Source organism: Vulpes vulpes, chromosome 7 (genome assembly GCF_048418805.1).
Source record: "Vulpes vulpes isolate BD-2025 chromosome 7, VulVul3, whole genome shotgun sequence".
Classification (NCBI taxonomy): Eukaryota; Metazoa; Chordata; class Mammalia; order Carnivora; family Canidae; genus Vulpes; species Vulpes vulpes.
In genome coordinates this window covers 96,168,817-96,190,119 of record NC_132786.1, presented here as the reverse complement: position 1 = coordinate 96,190,119, position 21,303 = coordinate 96,168,817, and the positions used below count along the sequence as shown (strand labels likewise).

Genomic DNA, 21,303 nt, shown 5'->3' with positions numbered 1-21,303 from the left:
TATATATAGGCATATGGAATATTTTCCAAAACTCAATCTAAAATTTTCTATTGCTCAAACTAATATTTTCTATTACTTCAAAATATTTTTGAATTAATATCTTCTCAGTGGTATACATATTATATATATATATATACTTATTTAATCTTCACAACAAACTCATGAAGGAGGAGCACTATGACTACCTTATTTTAAGCAATGAAACTAATGTACAGAGCTGCTGAATAACTTGTTCATGATCACACAGCTAGTATGTGGTAGCACTGAAGTTTGATCTAGGCTCCAGAGTCCTTGCTGGGAACCACTACACTTTATTGCCATCCAAAGTAGGAAGCTAAGCTATCAGTCATGCTCATTTCCAGACTCAGCTTGAGTCACTAGCTTGACTTACCCCATTCACTTAATCTAATTTTGATCGCTTAAGTGATCTGGGTTTCTCTCAGTTGCTCCAAACTTGGATGACCTACAACCTACCAAGATTGAAAAAACCAGGGCAAAGACCCATTGTAAAGTGATTATAAAACAGCGTGGCAGCGTCTGGGTGGCTCAGTCTGTTGAGTGTCTGATTTTTAATTTCCACTCAGGTCATGATTTCAGGTCATAAGATTGAGCCCAGTGTTGGGCTCCCAGCTCAGAGTGGAGTCTACTTGGGATTCTCTCTCCCTCTCCCTATGCCTTTTCCACCACTTGTGAGTGCTCTCTCTTGATAAATAAATAAATAAATAAATAAATAAATAAATAAATAAAATCTTAAAAAACATGAAATTCTATGATTATGAGTTATTTAAAAGGATTTCTTTTGAATATTGAAATCACAGTATCTCTTAAATGTACATAAAAGTCTAAGTATTAGTTGGGTAGAGTTTTAATAATATATACTGAATTATGTAGGAGAAGAAAAGAAAAAATTCTATATAGTTCCAGGATTCCTTTGTCTTCTTTAAAAAACTTCATTTTTGTGGTGTTATTGCCCAATAAATGAAAACATTACATTCATTTGTATCTTAGCTTAAACTATGTACAATACTTGAAAATATAATCTACACTTTAAAAATATTCAGGAGTCATTGTATTTATCCAATACAAAGACTTTTATTCTCATGTTTCCTCTCCTTATTCTATGTTATTGAAATTTTTGTATATGCCTTTGTCCAAAAATAGGTTACATTTCTTGGTTAAATCATTTTAAATGATAATGAGATATATAGTGTAGATATCTATGAATTTCACAATCATGCAGTGAAGCCTTATTTAGGTTATTTATGTTGGTTTACCTTTTTTGAAGAGGTTTTAAATATTTGGCAAAATATAATTCTTTCAACAAAGTTGACATAAAGGATAGAATTAATGTTACCCTAAGGCAACAGAAACATGTAAGAGCCCAAATTATATGGAATGCATGTGAGTACATTTTATTCTCTAACAGCTCTTGTACTCTACTATGGGATTTGTGCTGCTCTAAATCGTTTTTTAGAACAAAGTATATTGTGTATAAATGAATAAATAAATATGTATATACCTAAACTTATTGAAGGAACCAACTAAAATTCCATGATATATGTTATAAAGCTATTTGAAAAAAAGTAGTAATTCAAATGATTCTTTACAAATATTTAAAATAGCATATTAAATATAATTATTTCATTTTTTAAATTGTGACTTGCTTGCTAATTTTTTATATCAATGTTCCTTCTTAAAATATACAAATGTGTGCTATTTACCAAATTCTCAATATGTGCTGAATACTTAGGAGATAGGAAACAATAACATATCTTAATGGCATAGAAGAACAAATCCAAGATATTTCTTGAAGTGATTTTGCTTATTTTAATCAGAACATTCTCTGGCCAATTGGTATGGAATATGTTATTATAAATAAGTTTTTCAATTATTTTTTAGATGATGAAGCTTATAAACAATGACTTTGTCAGAAAGAGGTGTTTTTATTTAAGATTACTTTGTAAAATTGGACACCTATTTGGTCTTTGCTACATGGCAGAAACTCAGATTGCATTTTGGATAGCTGCTTGGCTGTCCAGAACATTCTACAGGTTTCTCATCAAATGCTTCTTCCAATCTGAGCCAAATGAAACATACCAACATATTGCTAGTTATTCCAGAAATGAAAGGCTACTAGCATGTGGCACTAATACTATGAGTTCATTTTGATATCTGTAAAGGGAAATTTTTGAAGTGATGAGTCAAAACACAAATAGATCAAATGTGTAGACCATTTTAAATTATAGTATTAAAGGCAAGTCCTTCAACTTCCCATGGAAGGTAGGAAAGGATTGACCATGGACCTAAAACTCCCTCGGTTGGGCTTGCTGGAAGATGAGACAAGGAAGGGAGTCTTTTTTTTTTTTTAATTTTATTTATTTATTCATGAAAGACACACACAGAGAGAGGGAGAGACACAGGCAGAGGGAGAAGCAGTCTCCATGGAGGGAGCCTGGGATCGCGACCTGAGCTAAAGGCAGATGCTCAACCATAGAGTCACTCAGGCATCCCAAGGAAGGGAGTCTTTAGGAGGCCTCAGTCAATATGCATTTAAGAGCAGCTGCCTCTGGCTAATTGCATGAGGGGAGCTGAGCAAAAGGTCACCCAGAAATGGAGGTGATGCAGAACTAGTGACCGACTATGCATAGTGCATCATGAAGGAACCAGAATTGCCTGAGCAAACCTAGGAAATCTGGGACATTGGAAGCACCTCTACCTATTTAATCTTACCATAATTGGGTTATGTGCCCATTCACTGACTAGCACTCACAAGGGTTATGGGATTATCCTGAATGACTTAGACAGTTCAGGATCCACTCCCTGAAACTAGGGACAGGGTCACCTAACTCAGTAAAAAGGAGACATATATACCAAAACCTTGATTCAGATTCTGCTGGATAGGTAAAAGAAGAAAATGGATATTGAATGGACAACAATAATATCTAGTACATACACCTCAACAAAATTACTGATTGAATAAACAAATAAACAACAAAGATGGGTTCATTTGACTACATTGTGCCTTCGTTTTTCCCAAATAGAGGGTAGTTTAAGATATTCACTAACATAGGAACAATGCTGATCACAAATTCAGACCACTGTTAACAAAATGGTGTAATTCTAAATATTTACATTCTTATGTCAACATTGATGTTTTTCACCACATCACTCCACACCATTTCTATGATGATAAATGACCTCTTAGTGGTGACTGTGGTGCTATCTAGATTTTCACAAAAAAGTAATAATCAAAATTTTACATATGAATTTTAGTGAAGTACTATCATAGCTAATGTGCTCATCAGAGTCGGGATCTTGAATAAGACTTCAATTTTTCATGGAGCATGAGTATTCAGGCAACTTAGCAACTGGTTAATTATTGACCAATAGGAAACCTCATATGAGCTTATTCACTTATCCAGTTAATGCTTAAAACTTATTTTGGAGGGGTACCTGGGTGGCTCAGGTGGTTAGGCATTTGCCTTCAGCTTGGGTCATGATCCCAGGGTCCCGTGATTGGGCCCCTGCTTGGTGGGGAGTCTGCTTCTCCCTCTTCCTTTGCCCTTCCTCCTTCTCATTCTCTCTCTCACGCTCTCATAAATAAATAAATAAATAAAATCTTTTAAACAAACTTATTTTGGATAAGATCGCCTTTCCACATTTTATGCCCTAAATAAGTCTATTATTATAAAGAACAACAACAAAAAAAGAACAAAATTAAGTGGTGATGATTTTGGAAATAATATAGTTAGCTTGTCAAACAAGTGGCCAAGCACAAAAAGAGAATTCAGCCTCCTGATGCATTCCTTCCCCACTCACTGCCCTTCAGAAACAAAAGAAAGTGAAATAGTTGACGGCATATACAACCACTTCCTATGTACACAGTGTATCTGTAAGTCAACTGTGTGAAAATTCAATGACTGGAGATGGGAGAGCATTCACATTACCAAAAGCCAAAACGTATTTTTTAAAATGCCTAATTATATCTCTCCCTTTAGACCTACTGCTGACATTTGTACATGTTCTTCAGAATTGAACACCACAAGAGGCATACATGAAAAAGAAAGATTAGTCATTTATGCCACGCTTTTGAGGATTTCCATCTTTTTCTGATGGGAGGTCGCACACTGTGACCCAGGATAATTTTTGGCAGAGTGTTTAAAAGAGTTTTAAGCTTGTGTGCCTCAAAGTGGTGCATGCACTTTCCATTTCAGTTGCTAGTCGCCTGGATCTTAAAGGTAATCGTGTTTGTTCTCCTAAAATGACTTCAAGCTTATGAGACTTATGCTTACTTACACCTAATATGGGAAGCACTTTCATTTTCCATTTCCCACTTAGTCGATTAAAACAAAAGAAGACCGAAAATGCCATGTGATACTGAAATGCTTTTATAAACATGGCTGCTTAGGGATGCAGCATTGTGTGTCTGGGATGACTGTTTTGACAAGTGGACTACTGTTGAAACGGAAGTTATTTCTTTTCAATCAGCTGGTATTTGAAAGTCTAAATTCAAAATGTTCAGATTGGATCGTCAATTCCTAACGAACAAAATACAGTCAGTTGGGAAGTCGAATTTTTGAAAGTTGAGAATAATCAACTGACTTGCTAACTCTAATGATTGTTTGGGTTTGCATTTTAGTTCAGCCCTGCTCTTTGACATGGAGGGCACTTGGAGCCCAGTCAGACACCCACTGTAGGGGGGCAGTGGGAGGGCATTGCCTCCTGAACCCTGGTCTCTAAAAGAAGCTTTAAGGGCCATACTCAGTGACCTTGACGAGAACTCCCTGCACTTGGGGACATGTTGGCTTAGTGTCTGGTACTTCCTGGGAAAACTAGATCTGCTTGGGTAGCATCTGGGAGATACCACCCCCCGCCCTTGGCTTCTGACAGCTGGACAGAGGTATGGGAGTGCTGGCAACTGCATGCCAAGCCACTGAAGGCATACTGATCTGGGGTACTTTACCAGGAATCCCACCCAAGACAGTAGTCTGCTCCAGCCCGAGGGCTGTCAGTGGTAGGTACCACTGGGATCAAAGGGGAGGGGAAGTCAGGAGTGGCCAGTGAAGAGGAATTAGAGTCAGAGGAAGCTCCTCTTGAATAATCCATGAAGAGAAAAGAAGTTGACTTTGAACATCTCTTAGTGCCAGAAGGTACAGATGAGATGAGAAGAACTTTGGTTCTCTCTTGCCCTTCCTCTACACCTCCCCACTCCAAAACAACCCTGGATAGGGCTACAGAAGGGAAAGGAAAGGAGAACAGCCAGCTATACCTTCCTAGCTCATACAAAAGGCAAGTGGCCATCTGCAGTCAGCCCTAGCTGGATAAGCAAGAGAATGTAGGGAGATGTCTCATTTACAAATAAAGATTGAAAGTGGGTTACTATACTCTCCTGGACATTCTCCTTCTTTTTTTAAAGATTTATTTTAGAGACTGAGCAGGCATGCTAGCATGCAAGTGGGGGGAGGGGCAGACAGAGAGAGAAGTTTCAAGCTGACTTCCCCCGCCCTACTTGGGGCTCGATCTCACCACCCCTGAGATCCTCATGGAGGCAAAACCAAGAGTCTGACGCTTAACCGACTGAGCCACTCAGGTGCCCTGACATTCTCATTTCTGAACTTGAACCATGACTAAGACTCCAGTGGACTGTAAGATTTTGATTATGTAAGAGAGACGAGAAAAGTCACTAACACTGCTGAAGTTTTCTTCCAGGAATCCAGGAAGAAATAGCCTATGCTGGCCAGTTGTGACAGGCAGGACATGAGAGACAAAGTAGAGATTAAAATAGTGACTTAATAACAGAGCTATTTAAAGATAAAATATGCCACTACCTTGTTGTGCTGTAGCCATAGGTATTTTAATTTTTTAAACCTAGATAGATCGATGACCTCTGTCAGATCCCTGGAGAGAAAATAAAAAGTGAACATTAGCAACAATTAATTTATTCAAGGGTAAGTGGGGTTATATAGTAGGACTCTGGAATAACTGGAAGGGCCTCTCTCTTCAGTCTTTCAAAATTGTTGGCACACCTACCTACTAATTTCCAAAATACCATCATTAAAACTTCGTTCATTTGGATTAAGATTTTTGTCAGTTAAAGGAAATATTGAAGGAAAACACTTTATCACATTAATAGAATTTATACCCCGTTATGATTACATTTATTGGGATATCAATTTGAAAAAAAATAAGATTTTACTGAGGACAGAGCAGAGGGGAAACAGTAAGCATGGAAGACATTGGATTTGTGCCTAATTGTGGGAAACACTATTGGCTCCTACTTGGAGCAAGGTTCTTACTTTGGGTGTGTCCAGATCTTGGCCATATTGTATTTAAGATGTGGAAATGGCTGTATACCAAGAGACAGAGATGAGGTGAAGTGTTTTATTCTTCCTTTGATCTTTATTTAATATGAGGTCAAAATATTACCATCCTTCTTGAACTGTGTGGGGAGTCCAGAACCTTGTTGCTGATGCCGCTCTCTCAGCAAAAGGACAGGCGTGGGATGGGGAGGGGCAGTGACCAGCAAAGTGGGCAAAGCCCTGAGGACAGTTGGTCCTTGATGGCTGTGGGCTGGGATATTCAGATCTCTTTTATTTCTCAGGGCAGAAAATGTGTGCCCAGGTCAGATATGCATACGTATATGTCTCTATGCATCAAACAGCACACACACTTTTCTAAGCCCTTAAACCATACTAAAGGTATACTAATGCTACGTGTATTAACTCATTTGTGGCAACATCCTTTCACAGGTTTTTGGGTTTTTTTAAACTTTGGGACACTGAAGAAATAATCTTTATTTGAAATAGTTTAATGAAAATTTTATGACATTTTTATGAAAACAAATTTTTTTAAATCAGCAAACAATATTTCTAAACAAAAGGAACCTTTCTCACCAACTTTTTTTAGATGGAAAGATCTCAGAATTAAGAAAAGTTTTTTTTTTTAATTTAATTTTATTTATTTATGATAGGCACACAGTGAGAGAGAGAGAGAGAGGCAGAGACATAGGCAGAGGGAGAAGCAGGCTCCATGCACCGGGAGCCTGACGTGGGATTCGATCCCAAGTCTCCAGGATCGCACCCTGGGCCAAAGGCAGGCGCCAAACCGCTGCGCCACCCAGGGATCCCCAGAATTAAGAAAAGTTGAAGGAATATTACAGTAAAAGGTTGCATAGCCCTTATAATTTTTAATATTTTGCCACATTTATGCTCATTCTCTCTTATCTACATAAAATATATACTTATAATTTTCTTGCTGAATCATTTGAAAATAAATTGCACACCTATCATTGTTAGGGCTCTCACTCCTAAATACTTCAGCATGCATATCCCTCACACAGGGACATCCTATTGAATAGCCACAATAACATTATCACACCTAAACATTAAATTGAATTCATTTATCTAACATTCTTTTCAGATTCAAGTTGTCCCTGTTGCCCCTATATTTCTTTTATAGTTTGCTTTTTTTTAAATCCAGGATCCCATCAAAATTCATGCATTGCATTTTCGGTTGGTATAATCCCTTAGTATTCTTAAATTTAGAATATTTTCCTTTTATATTACCTTATCATTGAATTTTGAAGAGTCCAGGACAATTTTCAGATTGAATGTCTCACATTTCTGATTTGTCTGATTGCTTCCTCATGATTGACTTCAAGGTGGACCATTTTTCAACAACAAAGGTGGTGATCACTACACCACAGAAGGAGGCAAGTGATGCCACTTTGTCCCACTCTTAGTGAAGAAACTTCAGTCACTTGGTTCAGGCCATGTCTGCCAAGTCTCACCATTGTAAAAGCACAAATGCTGTCACTGAGAAGTAAGATGTGGGGCAAAACTCTGATAACTACATGTATGTTTCATCCCCCCAAAACTTACTCAATAGCTTTAGCTTCAGCTGACAATGCTTACTGAATCAAAAGATTTGGGATTATAAAAATGCTGACTTTTCTCATGCTCTCATTCTTTTTACATTTATTAGCTGATATTCTGTTAAATAGGTGGTAGGTATTAAGGAGGGTACTTATAATGAGCACTGGATGTTTTATATAAATGATGAGTCTCTAAATTCTGCACCTGAAACGAGTATTACACTGTAGATTAAGTAACTGCAATTTAAATAAAAACTTGGCAAGACCATCCATCCCTCCCCTTTATTTCTTTCAATCATTCTCTTTTCCACCTTACTTGTATTTGAAGTTTTTTTTTTTTAATCCTTTTCCATTTTTAAAAAAATTCTCAAATTATCCCAAGCAAAGGACTTCAAGCAGACTACATATCCTTTGGTCATGCACTATTAGTCTTTGAGCTCTCCTCTGGTACAACAAAATATTCCAGACTCTTCAAAAGCAACGTCTAATAGAAGTTATACACATGATGCACTCCCCCCTCTATCACTCTAGATATGTATCCTATTTCTGGGAAGAAGCATTTGTATCCTAGTATGGCTAAATTATTTGTATTGGGCAAAAAAAAAAACAAAAACAAAAAAAAAAATTAGCTTCATCTGTTCCTGTGAAAAATAAAACAATCATTATGTGGTAGCAGAGAAATTCAAGCCCTGCTTAGAGGATTTCCCCAAGGGTTTTCCAGAAAAGTTATTTTAATACATTAATACTTTGAAATATCACCTGTGTCAAATTAATGTCATTAATTTCCTGCACTAGTGATATTGAGGCTGAATTTGCAGCTATTATATAATGTAATAAAGTGATTCCCTTTTAAAGGGATTTTAACTCAAGTCAGAAGAGTTAGTTCTACACATAAACCTGTTTGAAATCAATAATGGGCTGCTGCATTACAAGGTGACACCAATGGAAGGCAAAGAGGAGAAATCCTACTGACAGCAATGACTTGTGCTGACAATAGGATGTCAGCACTGTTGTATGTGTTCTCCATGATTACTCAAGGAGACACTGATAAGATTCCTTTCCTCCCACCACTTCCCACTGCCACCCCACCCCCCAACCCCCCACCACCAAGGGCAACAGGGACAAATAATAGGCAAATAACCTAGTTTACTCAGTTTATTGGTCTCTGGACCGAGAAAACTTTCAAAAAAAATTTTTTTTTGTATCCAGATGGATTAAATGTTAACTTAGTTTTCTTAGGATATAAAATGTATTGTCCTTCAGTAGAGAAGACCACTAATTGCCCCACTGTCAGAGGATCAGTATTTCTAACATTTTTTCTAGTGTGGTAAAGCTTTTCTTATTGTTTTCTACTTAGCCTTGCAGTGTACTGTTGTTAAAATCATGAAAGGCTTAGAGTAGCAATCTTTTCACCACATAAAATGTACATTGTTATTGTAAAACTAACTGATCTATAGGAAGAGTCACAGCATGACTTTAGTGTGTCGGAATTATCTACCATATTTGTTCCTTTCTAAAATATATATTTTAAAAAATCTTACATTGGCCACCTGTTTTTCCCCTTATTACCAAGATATTCAGGACCATTACCAAGATAAATATTTTTCTCTGCATGTATAATCTAAAAAAATTTTACATAAAAAGAAATCTGTTTATTAATAAAGGATTTCCTCAAATCATCAGAGATAAAGTGATTAACCTCAATGATAATGTGGGACATTTTCTCTAAAAAATAGCTGAGTTCCAAAAACAAGCACCAAAAAGAGTAGCTGAGTTCCAAAGATTACATATGAGTAGAAGTATGTCAAGCTTATTTTAAAATCATACATAGAATTCACAGAAATAAAAGCATGAAGGAGGGAAAAGAAGAGTAGGAATAGGATCATTGTTATTAAATGCAAAGTATAGTTTATAGTTGCACAGATGTCACTTGTTGGCAAGTAAAAACTGTGGTGTCAGACTCCCATCCAACCCATAACATCCTCTTCCTCTTACACATGAATTCTATCTCAGGCACTGTGACTGTTTTGTAGATGCACCTACTTTGCTGACTGCCACCCTGGGAAATTGGAGGGGGTTGATGAGGAAGAAGGTTTCCTACTTACCAGTAAAATTAGTATAGGGTAGGGGTTGTTGGCTAGGTGTATGGCATAATAGGGTTATTATTATAGTATAGGGATATAATGAGCCATTATTCTCTAATAATAGTAATAATATTAACTGTATCAATGCTTTTTGAGTGCTTCCTTTGTACCAGGTCGCCTCTACCTTCTACTAACTCACTTCATCTTCACCTAACAACCCTGTGAAGAAGATAGCATTGTTCTACTTGGAGGCAGGAAGTTTGTCAGATAAAATACAAGCCCCATTTACATGTGAATTTTAGAGAAACCCAAGGAAGTGTGAGACAAATTTAATACTAAGGAAAAGTTATATTCGTTTCTTTGAAATTCACATGTAACCAGACTTTCTGTACTTTTAATTGCTAACCCTGATAGCCCTAACAGGGAAGTTGATGGCATACCCAAGATCACCCAGCTTGAAGAGACAGGGCTAGGCTTCAGACTCAGCCTGGCTCTGTAATCTTTGTTTTTACCCACTTCAGTCTTACCTCTCTAAGAGAGACTGTGGATGCCAACAAATGGTAAAGTACTTAGAGGGTGGTATTTGCCTATCTAGTCCTTGGGAAAAACAATGAAAAAGAACATCTGAATCTGTGAAACATTATAATATGATGCTCTTCTATTTCTTATATAAAGAAGACTTACTTTTGAGAAAGGAACAGCTCATAGACATCAGCATCCCTCTTGCAGCCACATATCTTTAGCTGATCTTCAACTGCCTGATAACATATAATTAATCTGTCAAGCCACATTCCACTGAGCAAAAATACGGAGACATTTGCAGTCAATAACAATAATGTCTACAAGAAGATCAAAAGAAAGGTGAATACGGAGGCAACCACTCTAAACTGATAAATTCCAACACTACAATTATATATTATTTAATCATTTTTGTGGTTGAATTTCATTATCCTTAATCCTGGCACAGATGTATAAATAATTTTTAATCAAAGAGAAAAAAATGCATATGTATATATGCACCAAAACCAAGTTTTCGATTCTCTATGGATCAGAGTGACTTGGTCTTTAAATATTCTTAAGTGTACTTTTGAACATGAAGAATTCATATTTATGGAAGATATTTAGTATCCTGATTGCAGGTAGAGTAGGATACAATGCACATTATCATACAGGTGCTTGACATTGTAAATTTTCAATAAATGTCAGATGAATATATGAGTGAATAAATGTCATTTCCCTTTCTTTGCAAAGGTACAGTATCTTCATTTTTCACTGGTTACTAACATACTTGCACCGTGGGAATTTTTGCTGAAGAATAAGTAATTTTTATTCCCATAGGCTTTGTTTTGAAAATACAAATCCAACAACAGCAATTTAAAAGCTTTGCTTTTTCTTAAGAGCCTTTGCTAAATTACAAAATAACATTTACAAGCCACATGACCTAAGATAATATGGAAAAATTAAAGCCCATCTATAATTTGTCATGAAGGAGTAAAGCTAACAAGACACAACAAAAGTGGAAAGTATAATTGTTGCACTACTGGAATCTGACAAACATTGTAATTATCAGAGTCAAAACAATGACCAAATTTCAGTTGGGTTTTGCTGTGGGTGGTGAGGTTGTGATGTCAGTAATTGATTTATGAAATTTTGACAATAGTTTTGTTATTTAGTAGAAGACTTTAAGAAAAGTAAGATTTAATGGGATGAACAAATTGAAAGAAGCGAGGAAGATAGATATATTAGGGACTGAGTGTCACTGCTAATTTATATCACAAACTTCTTTGGTATCTTGTCATACAAGCTGAGTCTTGGGGCTTAGAGAATTCATTGGCTCAGGTGGAAGCATTTCCATCAGCATATTTAATGACTCCATAAAGAACAATCTGAATTTAGGGGTTGGAAAAAAAACCATTGGATCAGGCTTAGGCTTCTGGGTCTAGATATTTTAACTTAAACATCTAAACTATTAGCTTCTATCATATACAGTCAATTGCAACTGTGTCAAAGTTTTGAGATGTTAAAGACCACTTAAAGTGAACTAAAACTTTGCAGCTCAGGGATCCCTGGGTGGCTTAGTGGTTTGGCGCTTGCCTTCAGCCCAGGGCCTGATCCTGGAGTCCTGGGATCGAGTCCCGCATTGGGCTCCCTGCATGGAGCCTACTTCTCTTTCTACCTGTGTCTCTGCCTCTCTCCCTCTCTCTCCCTCCCTCCCTCCCTCTCTCTTTCATGAATAAATAAATAAAATCTTAAAAAAAAAACTTTGCAGATCTTTATTAAATTATAAATGTGCTTTTGCCTTGATCCCACCATTCTACATCTAGTGCTGACAAATACAGCAGTATGTGTGTGTCTGCATACACACGATTTGATTTTCATTGTTTATCTCAGCATATATTACCTACATTTGTGAGATATGCCCTATTAATGGGAATATAGGTTAAATTAATATGTAACTTCACAATAGGATACTGTGTAGAACTTAAAATTATAGAGATAGATATCTAGATATCCAAAGTAAAAATGCCATTGGCATTGTCTAACACTATTTTTGTTACCAATGACCTTTATTATTTATTTATTTTAGAGAAAAGAGGGAGAGAGAGAAAGCACAAGTGGGAGGGGTCAAGGAAGAGGGAGAGAGAAACTAAGGCAGACTCTGTGCTGATCATGGAGCCTGATGTGGGGCCCAATGTGGGGCTCAGTCTCACCACCCTGAGATCACGACCTGAGCTGGTGGCTTAACCAATTGTGCCAGCCAGGTGCCCCACCAATGACATTTATATGCATAGAAATGCATACACTTCAAAATGTTAACAAAATTATTACTTGAGATCACGTGGGACTTTCATTTTCTGAGCATTTAAATATTATTTGCCAAAAATAAAACAAGAATAAAAACAATATTTGGACATTTAAAAATAAGCATGTATTAATTTAGCAATGGGAAATTAATACAAATTTTGAAAACGTTAGCCATGTAATAAATACTTAAGGATTGAAGTCAAATTTCAAAAATTAAGAGATGAAAAAGGAAATTGAAGCTATCAGCATACTACATAGATCACTGGTGTAATTAATTATTTATTTATGGAGCTTTTTATCATGGAATGCTTCTTCCCCACCAAAAATTTCATATGAATCTAGTAACAAGTATTAGCGTCAAAGTGCCAAAAAACGCAAAAATGTGCCAAGAAGTTTTGAGTTTTAGTGAAGCCCTGGTGGACCAATTCCAGTTCCCAATCAACACACAACTTCACGAGCAGCCTATTCCTTTCATCTAACGGAGCACAACAAGCATTCCTTCCCTCAACTATTTTATTTATTGTGGTAAAATATATTGAATACAGAATTTACTATTTCAACTGTACAGTTCTGTGAAATTAAGTACTGCACTGTTGTGCAACCATGGCCACCATCCTTTTCCAGAAGTTTTCATCTTCCCCAAATGAAACTGTGTAAGCATCACACACTAACTTCCCATTTCCCCTTCCCCCCACCAGCCCCTGGCAAACACCCTTTTATTTTCTGAATCTATGAATTTGACTACTCCGGGTACCTCATCTAAGTGGAACCAGACAGTATTTGTCCTTTTGTGATTGGCTTATTTCACAAAGCATAACATCTTCAGATTCATCATGTTGTGGTGTCAGAATTTCCTTCTTTCTTAAGGCTGAATCATATTCGATTGTAGGTAGTATATGCTCCATTTTCTTTTTCCATTTTTCTGTCTAGGGGCACTTGGGCCACATCCAGCTTTTGACAGAGCAAGGCCTCAGGAAAGTGAGTCTAGGAGCAGCAAATGTATGATGGGTCGGGGGGGGGGGGCAAGGGAACTGCAGACAGGAAGCAAGACTGCCTCTGGCGGATCAAGGCAAGGTGCCAGGATAGTGGCAAGTTTGAGGGAGCATGAGCAGACGTGACATAGGGCATGCAGAGAGAATTGATGGAAACTGGCAAACAATAAGGCAGAGTAAGGGTGAGAAAAATCCCAAATGGTGATGGTAATACGATGATGGGATGAGGAGAAGAAGACCTGGAAGGGAAAATGAATTCAGCTGGAAACACTGAAACTGTGGCACCAGTGGGACACCCGTGTCAAGGTGCACACCAGAAAGCTGCAGGTAGAAGAGTGGACCTTGCCTGGGTGTGTGCAGCCTGGCAAGTCACGTCAGTGCATAGGAGAGAATGGGACCCACTTAGACTGCTGGGAAGTACCCACATTTAGAGAGAGGAGGAGGAAATCAAGCTGGGAAGACAGAAGGAAGGTTTGGAGCGATGGTTACAAAGTGAGGAGAAACAAGAGCACAGTGGGAGGCCAGAAAGCAGATTTCAAGAAGGTAGGATTTCAACCCGCAGCATTGTGGAGCGTAGTGAAGGATATTACTCAAAAGAGGTGTTGAATTTGGACAACAATTTCAGTTGTCTCTTGGAGGGGGGGAGTGCAGTCAGATTTCAAATTAACTCATTGACCAAACATGGCAATAAAAACAATCCAACATGGAATTGGGGTGTGGGCAGTTCTGGCACAGGACAGGAGCAGCTTCCTGGTCCACCACCCCATGCCTTAGCATCTACATAAAATAGGGGAAAAAAAATGTTTGAAAATTGTTGGATTGTTAAATCCCGGAAGAATGAAGTCTCTATTAGAATCTATAGAAGAAAACATTCTCTTTGGTGATTTACCTTCGGTCAAGATAAGTTTCCAGAGCTACACACAACACACAGGCACCGCAGCTTGGTTAGGACTTAGTGTGAGGAGCTTTCAAATCTTTATAGAACCCCCAGCCTTGATTTACGTGGCAGCCCCAAGCCTCTTCAGATGGGTCCTAGAACTCTTCAACACTTGGGTAGCTCCCATGTCCAACAATTCTGACCCACCCCCCACCCCCAAGCATTCTTGAAGCTTTTGTCTTAACTGGCCTCAACTCTACTGTCGGGCAAAGAAACTTTCCTTGTCAGGGTGTCCCTTTGCACATTGGGGAATGGCATTTCTGGGTTACACGTATCTTTTGGAGAGTCAAGACTCCAAATTTATGGCTTTAGTACCTAATCTCTGAACTGCTGTTGTTATACATGTGCCGGAGGGTCAGCCGGGAAAGGTTCCTCCTGCAAGTCCGCTAGTGGGGCTCAGAGGCATCCCCACGCCCCACCCCGAGGTTACGGGCCTCCAGTCCCGGGGAGCGCCCGGGGCCCCCCACGTTCCACCCCCTCCGGCCCACCCCAGGCTCCAGCGCAGGGACCCGAGGGGCTCGCAGCCTGCAGAAGGGGGGCCGCTTACCCTACGGCTGACCTCCAGGGCAGCTTCCCGAGTCCTGATTAACCGTCGGGAGGCACCGCCGGGCAGATGGTTCGGGTCCCAAGCCATCAGGGCAGCGGGGAAGGCAGCGGCATCTAGCATCCACCCAAGCCAGCCCACAGCTCATTGTTCTGTTACCAACAGTTACGCCATCTCGGCATCTCAAAGCCAATCCAAACTAGGGAAGATGTGAAGCCAATCCCTGACTTCTGTGACGTTTTCACGTGAGGCCCTGCATCGCCCACCACGTCGGACCTTGGACAAACTCGTGCTTCTCCAGTGTGCGCTGAAGCTGGCTGTGGATGCCAGAGATCAGGTGATTACCCCAATGGCAATCACCCTACTAATAATAATTTCATTGATTTGAGCTCTAAATATCAGAAAATTTAGCCTTCTGAGGATTAGATGTACCACTGGCCACATGTGGGGGTGAGGGTGAAGGAATGCCCTGCAGAATCCTAGTGGAGCTTGAACCAAAAAAGAAAAAAATCAGGACTGCTAACCCTGCCTTTATTTACCTTTTGACATTCTACTCATTATAAATGCTGTTGCATTAATTTTGAATTTCTAAAACAATATATATATTGCAAAGGACATTTGTTTTGATTGCTGAGTTTGAATGCCTTACATTTTTGTACTAAGGCCGGTATCTTACTTGCCTCATCCTAGACCCAGTTCCAGGATGGAGGTGGAGGTGGCAGTATCCAGGAGCCCAAGATTACAGGAGCACAGAACAATGGAACTCTTGGCTGATCTTACTGTGAAGAGTAAGTGCATGTTGATTCAGTAGCTGAAAAGTCTTCCCACTGGCAGGAAATGGGTAAGCTGAGCCATTATTTGGCAAGTTTTTTTCCCAATCTTTAAGTTGTTATTGTTAATTGATGGCTCCCCTAGTTCTATTGGAATCTCTTGCATAGACTATCTTATGATCTTCTTTATGTGAGTTTTGTTCCCCTCTAGCTTGGGATACTCTGGAGGCAGGAGTCTGTCTATGCCATCATTATTTTCTGCTAGGGCCTACTAATATACTGCATTCAGTAAATGTTGATTCAATTGAATTAGTTGGTTTTTTGGGTCCACATTTGAACTTGAAGTCTTGAATTAAATGTAGCTTTTAGAAACAAGTCAGGTTACTTGCATTAAAAAAAATGCTGGAGGGATGCCTGGGTGGCTCAGCGGTTGAGCATCTGCCTTCAGCTCAGGGCATGATCCCATGGTCCCGGGATTGAGTCCCACATCAGGCTCCCTACATGGAGCCTGCTTCTCTCTCTGCTTATGTCTCTGCCTGCCAATCTCTCTGTATCTCTCACGAATAAATAAATAAAATCTTTTTAAAAAAAATGCTGGAGTTGGAATAGAGTATTTAAAAATGACTCAAAGAAATCAAACACACACTCTTTTAATACTTCTGAAAATGTATTTGAGTCTGGTGGAGGTGGGTGGGTAAAAGTCTTCCGAGTTGTCACAGAAGGAGTGATCATCTGAGAACGACTGTCGAAGTGGTTTTATATCCCAGAAATAAAAATCAGTTGAGTGGAATGATCCACTGAGAAAATGTATACAATAATTTACTGGCCTCTTGCCTCCCATTTTGGCTATTAATATGGATTACAGAATTTCAGATATCATTCATGTATATAACACATGAAAAAATGGAAATGCATACTATTTGTTCAACTCCGTACATGACACAGATGTGAGTTTTAGAATCATATGCAAAATACTTTTACAGAGCATCTTACATAAGTAAACTACTAACCAGTTAATTTCTACTAAAATCACATTTAAAAATAGATCCTTTATTCTTTCATTTTACTCAATATTACGAAGAGAAAAAAGAATTTTAAAAAACAGCTCTATTGTTCGTAAAGGAACTCAGAAACTCATTTATTATGAGGTCTTAATGTGTTCTCTCCTTGAGAAAAATTCACAATTTAACTGATCCTGAGGACTAAAATAATGCAAATTTAATTATAGACGGTCAAAGATGGAAGTTAGTGAAGTACTTTTTTGGTAAAAGGAACTTCCTAGAAATCCTCACATTGGTGGCATAAAATTTTTACAAAAGAGGTATCCCTACCAGAGTGAGCAGAGAGATTTTTTACCTCTATGAGGTGGGATTATAGCCTCAGGAATTCAGCTTGAAATTTAAAAAATCCATGTAAAATGCACATTCTGCTTTACAATCAATCTTGTTTTAATATAAAAATAAAGTGGCTCCCCTAATTCCCCTCAAATCTTTGAGTAATATTTACATTGAAGCAAGACACCCTGTGTTTATCCTGTGGCTTTACCTCCCTGGCATACTGCCATTGCCTGCAGGGGTATGCATACCCCAATTTGAAAGCTCTATCATATCATGTATGTGGCTTTGGATAAGAAGAAAGAGCCTGTGCTCCAAGTCAGGGCATGTGGGGTTTGGTCTCAGCTCTGACATTAACCAGTTGCTGGCCATTTTCAAGTCACTTAATGTCTCTGGGATTCAGTTTCTTCAATATAAAATGAAGAAGTTGAAAGTTCAGCTCAAAAATCTATTGTTTAATTATACTCCTCTAGACAAGTAGTATGTATTATTCAGAGAGTAAAAGGTTCATGTTGAGATGTTGACATGCAATTGTTTTTTTAAAGAAGAATTTTCCAGTGGAAAATGTGTGAGAAAAAATTTGTGTATGTGATGGTTATTATTAAAGCTAAATAATAAAAAAAAAACCTCTCTAATTTTGCCTTGAGTAATTCTAGTAATCAGTCTGGATGCTATTCTTTCCAAGCAAATGAAAAATATTTATTACATGAAATAATCATTATCAGCCATTTTCTACTCTGTAGAATGTGCATAAAATGAGCAACACATCAACCACAATCAAAACATATTCTTATGTATAAAAATATACCTTTTATGGTATTTCATAAGTACAGTATCAACATTCTCATTGTTATAAGTTTAGGTAAAATATTATTTTAGTTGACAAGTACAATTTTTTGTTTGTTCGTTTACACAAAATGAGAATGAAATGGAACATTGAGAATTCATGGAATTCTCCATGAGCTTTTCATGTTACTGCAAGTTTTATAGGAAGAGACACTGACTGCCTTTGTTCAGGACCATATTTAAAATTTTTGTAATGAACACCCTTGGAAGATATAGTGTTTACCTCCTGAGCAAAGAGTGAGTGTTTTTTGATTTTTTTGTTTTTTTTCTTCACTAAGCAGCATTATAAAAGTAATGTCTCCTTCCCTTATAATAGTATATGTGCTGCCGAAGCAAGCACTCCTTCTCTTTTAATAAGGTTGAGATCAGGAAGGCTTTTACTGTATAAAATATTTGGGTTTTCTAAACTCAGTGTTCCTCTCCTCTAACACAACCCACTGTATGTGACCACATCACTTGGCCTGCTTCTCATTGACCTTTGGAAATTGTGGCTGGAGGCATCGGTGCAAATACCGATACTCAGGTTGTGCTGTTACTGTGAGTAATAAACTGCCCTTAATCTCTGACCCAGAAGTCTTGTATCTTCTGCTAGCACCTATGAGACTGTGGCTTGCTAACTCAATTCTGCCTGTGTAGGTTTTGGGGTGTTTTTTTTTTTTTGGTTTGTTTTTTAAATGGAATGGGTCCGTAACATTTGTTCTTCAGCTTTCATATGTCTCTTTACCACCCCGTGAACTTCCATCTTATAAACTCAAACTACTGAGTTGAATTGTTGCGTTATGTTCCCTTGTAACATTTCTTATGGTTTATTTATTCATTACCCTATTGATGGACATTTATGTTGTCCAGCTTTCTTTTCTCTTTGCTATGATAATCAATGTTGTAATAGTGTTTTTGTGCTCCTGAGTATTCCATCAGGTGAAATTCCTTGATGGTATTAATGAGTCATGTATGGGTGTCTCTTTCTCCATAGGATATTTTGTTCAATCTTGCCAATATAATTGGAGAAAAATTTTATCTTGATGTTTTAATTTATACTTATTGAGTGAAGTTGAGTGTCTTTCAAATACTTATTGGCCCTTTGTAGTTTTTTTTCTGTGAATTGTCATTTCATGTCAGTTGCTTAACTTTGAACATGCAGATGAAAATGACTGAAGCACTACAAGCTAGATCTATGGAGGTTCCCAGTCATTACTTGAAGTCATCCAATGACTCAAGTCATCTTGTAGCATCCTATGCAACTGTTTTCCCTTGTGCTCCTCTGCCTGGCTAATGCCTGCCACCCCTTCAGACTGCTGAGATAAACTTTATTTCTCTGTCCCTAAATTACTCTCACTGATCTCTAGAATCCATGCCTAGAATGCCATCATCTGATGTTTTAAGTGTTATGGTTGTTTAAATTATCAGTGATGGTGGGTTCTGAGCTAATAGGGAAGCATCAATCTCTTTTCAACCCTGCGACACATTTTGTCATCATGGTTCTGGAAGAACATTGCCCGTATATATCATTTCTTGAATTCTCATGGGAAAATAGTCATTTCTGGTTCTTCCTTATCTACTTTATTTCCTCTCAAAATTCACACACAATCCTCCAAATAGCTACCTGGATGGAACAGAAAGTGGTTCTAATTTAGAAACATTTCTACACTGTCTGGAAAAGCTAGAAACCTGTAGATAGAACTGTGGCTTCACCAAATAATAAAATTTTCAATTCTAAACCTTTGCTGATTTTGGTGTGATTTTACATTTTCTCCGAGATCAATGGGTCTCATGTCTAACCTCTATCCATGCCCTCACATAGTTACCCTTTGACTATTCCATGTGCCTAGAGGAGCACATGCCCATCAGGGTTCTAGGTATAGAGCATGAAAAAGATGATTGGGCAAGAACTCCAGGTGGGCTCATCCTCTTGTCCCTTGGGGTGGGCAGGATTAGGGGGTGTTGAGTCCAGAGGAACATCTGAGCAGAGGTTTTTAAATCATGGAGCCTAGGACAGAAAACCTCTTGCCTGAAATTAGAAATAGTAATTGGGTGGAAATGCCATTCAATTCTTTAAAATTAATTTCCCTTATAGGATTTCATTTTGTCATATCATTAAAATTACTAACCTTTTCATCACTTTGTTCAATTTAGACTTCATGAGTTATTGATAGAGAAAAATTTACCCTAAATTGGCAGAGAAGTCTTGTTAATACTAGCAGGAATGCTGTATTTTGTCACACATATAACAATCAGGCATTTGAAGCATAAATTCTCTTTTTATACTAATGTGTGGGGATATGTGTGTGTATATGTACACATATATGAACGTGTGGGTGCATGCACACATGCATATGTATATACATACACATTCCCACACTTATGCACATGTGTGCATGAGCACACACACACACACACAATAGACAACCTCTGCAAAACTCCCAGTGATCCCTACATCCTGGTTTTCACATCCTTCTGTAACTCCCTTCCCTTGCATGTGGGACAGATTCATGGGCTTCTGATAAATAGAATATGGCAGGAGGATGGGATATCACATTTGAGATTAGATTACAAAAGGACTGTGGTTTCTGTCTTGGGCACCTTTTCACTAGTTCTCTGGCCTGGTCTCAGGTAAACTTGCTATCATGTTGTGAGCTGACCTAGAGAAAGGCCTACATGACAAGGTATTGTTGTCTCTTGCCAAGAGCCAGAGAGGACCTGAAGCCTGCCAGTTGCCACTGGAGTCAGCTTGGGAGTGGATCCCCCACTGAAGTCTTCAGATAACTATACCTGTGGTCTGACTTGTAGCCTTGTGGGAGACTCTGACCCAGAGGTACCCAGTTGAGCCACACTCAGATTCCTGACATGCAAAATGGAGATAATAAATGTTTGTTGTTTTAAGCTTATACATTTTGAAGTAATTTGTTCTGTAGCGATAGATAACTAATTATACATTTATATGTGTAATATTGTACATGTATATGAAATATGTACATACGAATTTAAGTTGTAAGTTCAAGGAGAGCCAAAAAGCTCTATTTCTGTAGTCTACTTGGTTCTTCTCAAAAGAATTCTTGTCCCTCTTACCATATGTAGTAAAAATTTGACAAATTCTCATCCTGACAATTTCCAGATTAAT

The 21,303-nt window shown here is 38.1% G+C and overlaps 1 protein-coding gene across 1 annotated transcript in view; it reads right to left on the bottom strand.

The window, feature by feature from the left end:
- LRRC72 (leucine rich repeat containing 72) overlaps positions 1-15,325 on the bottom strand; it is a 33,634-nt gene extending 18,309 nt beyond the window's left edge. The window contains exons 1-3 of the mRNA XM_025993190.2: positions 15,239-15,325; positions 10,642-10,715; positions 5,829-5,898 (exon numbers count right to left, since the gene is read on the bottom strand). Coding sequence (XP_025848975.1) covers positions 5,829-5,898; positions 10,642-10,715; positions 15,239-15,325 — 231 coding nt within the window. The remainder of the gene's footprint in view (positions 1-5,828; positions 5,899-10,641; positions 10,716-15,238) is intronic.
- Between the last annotated feature and the right edge of the window lie 5,978 nt (positions 15,326-21,303).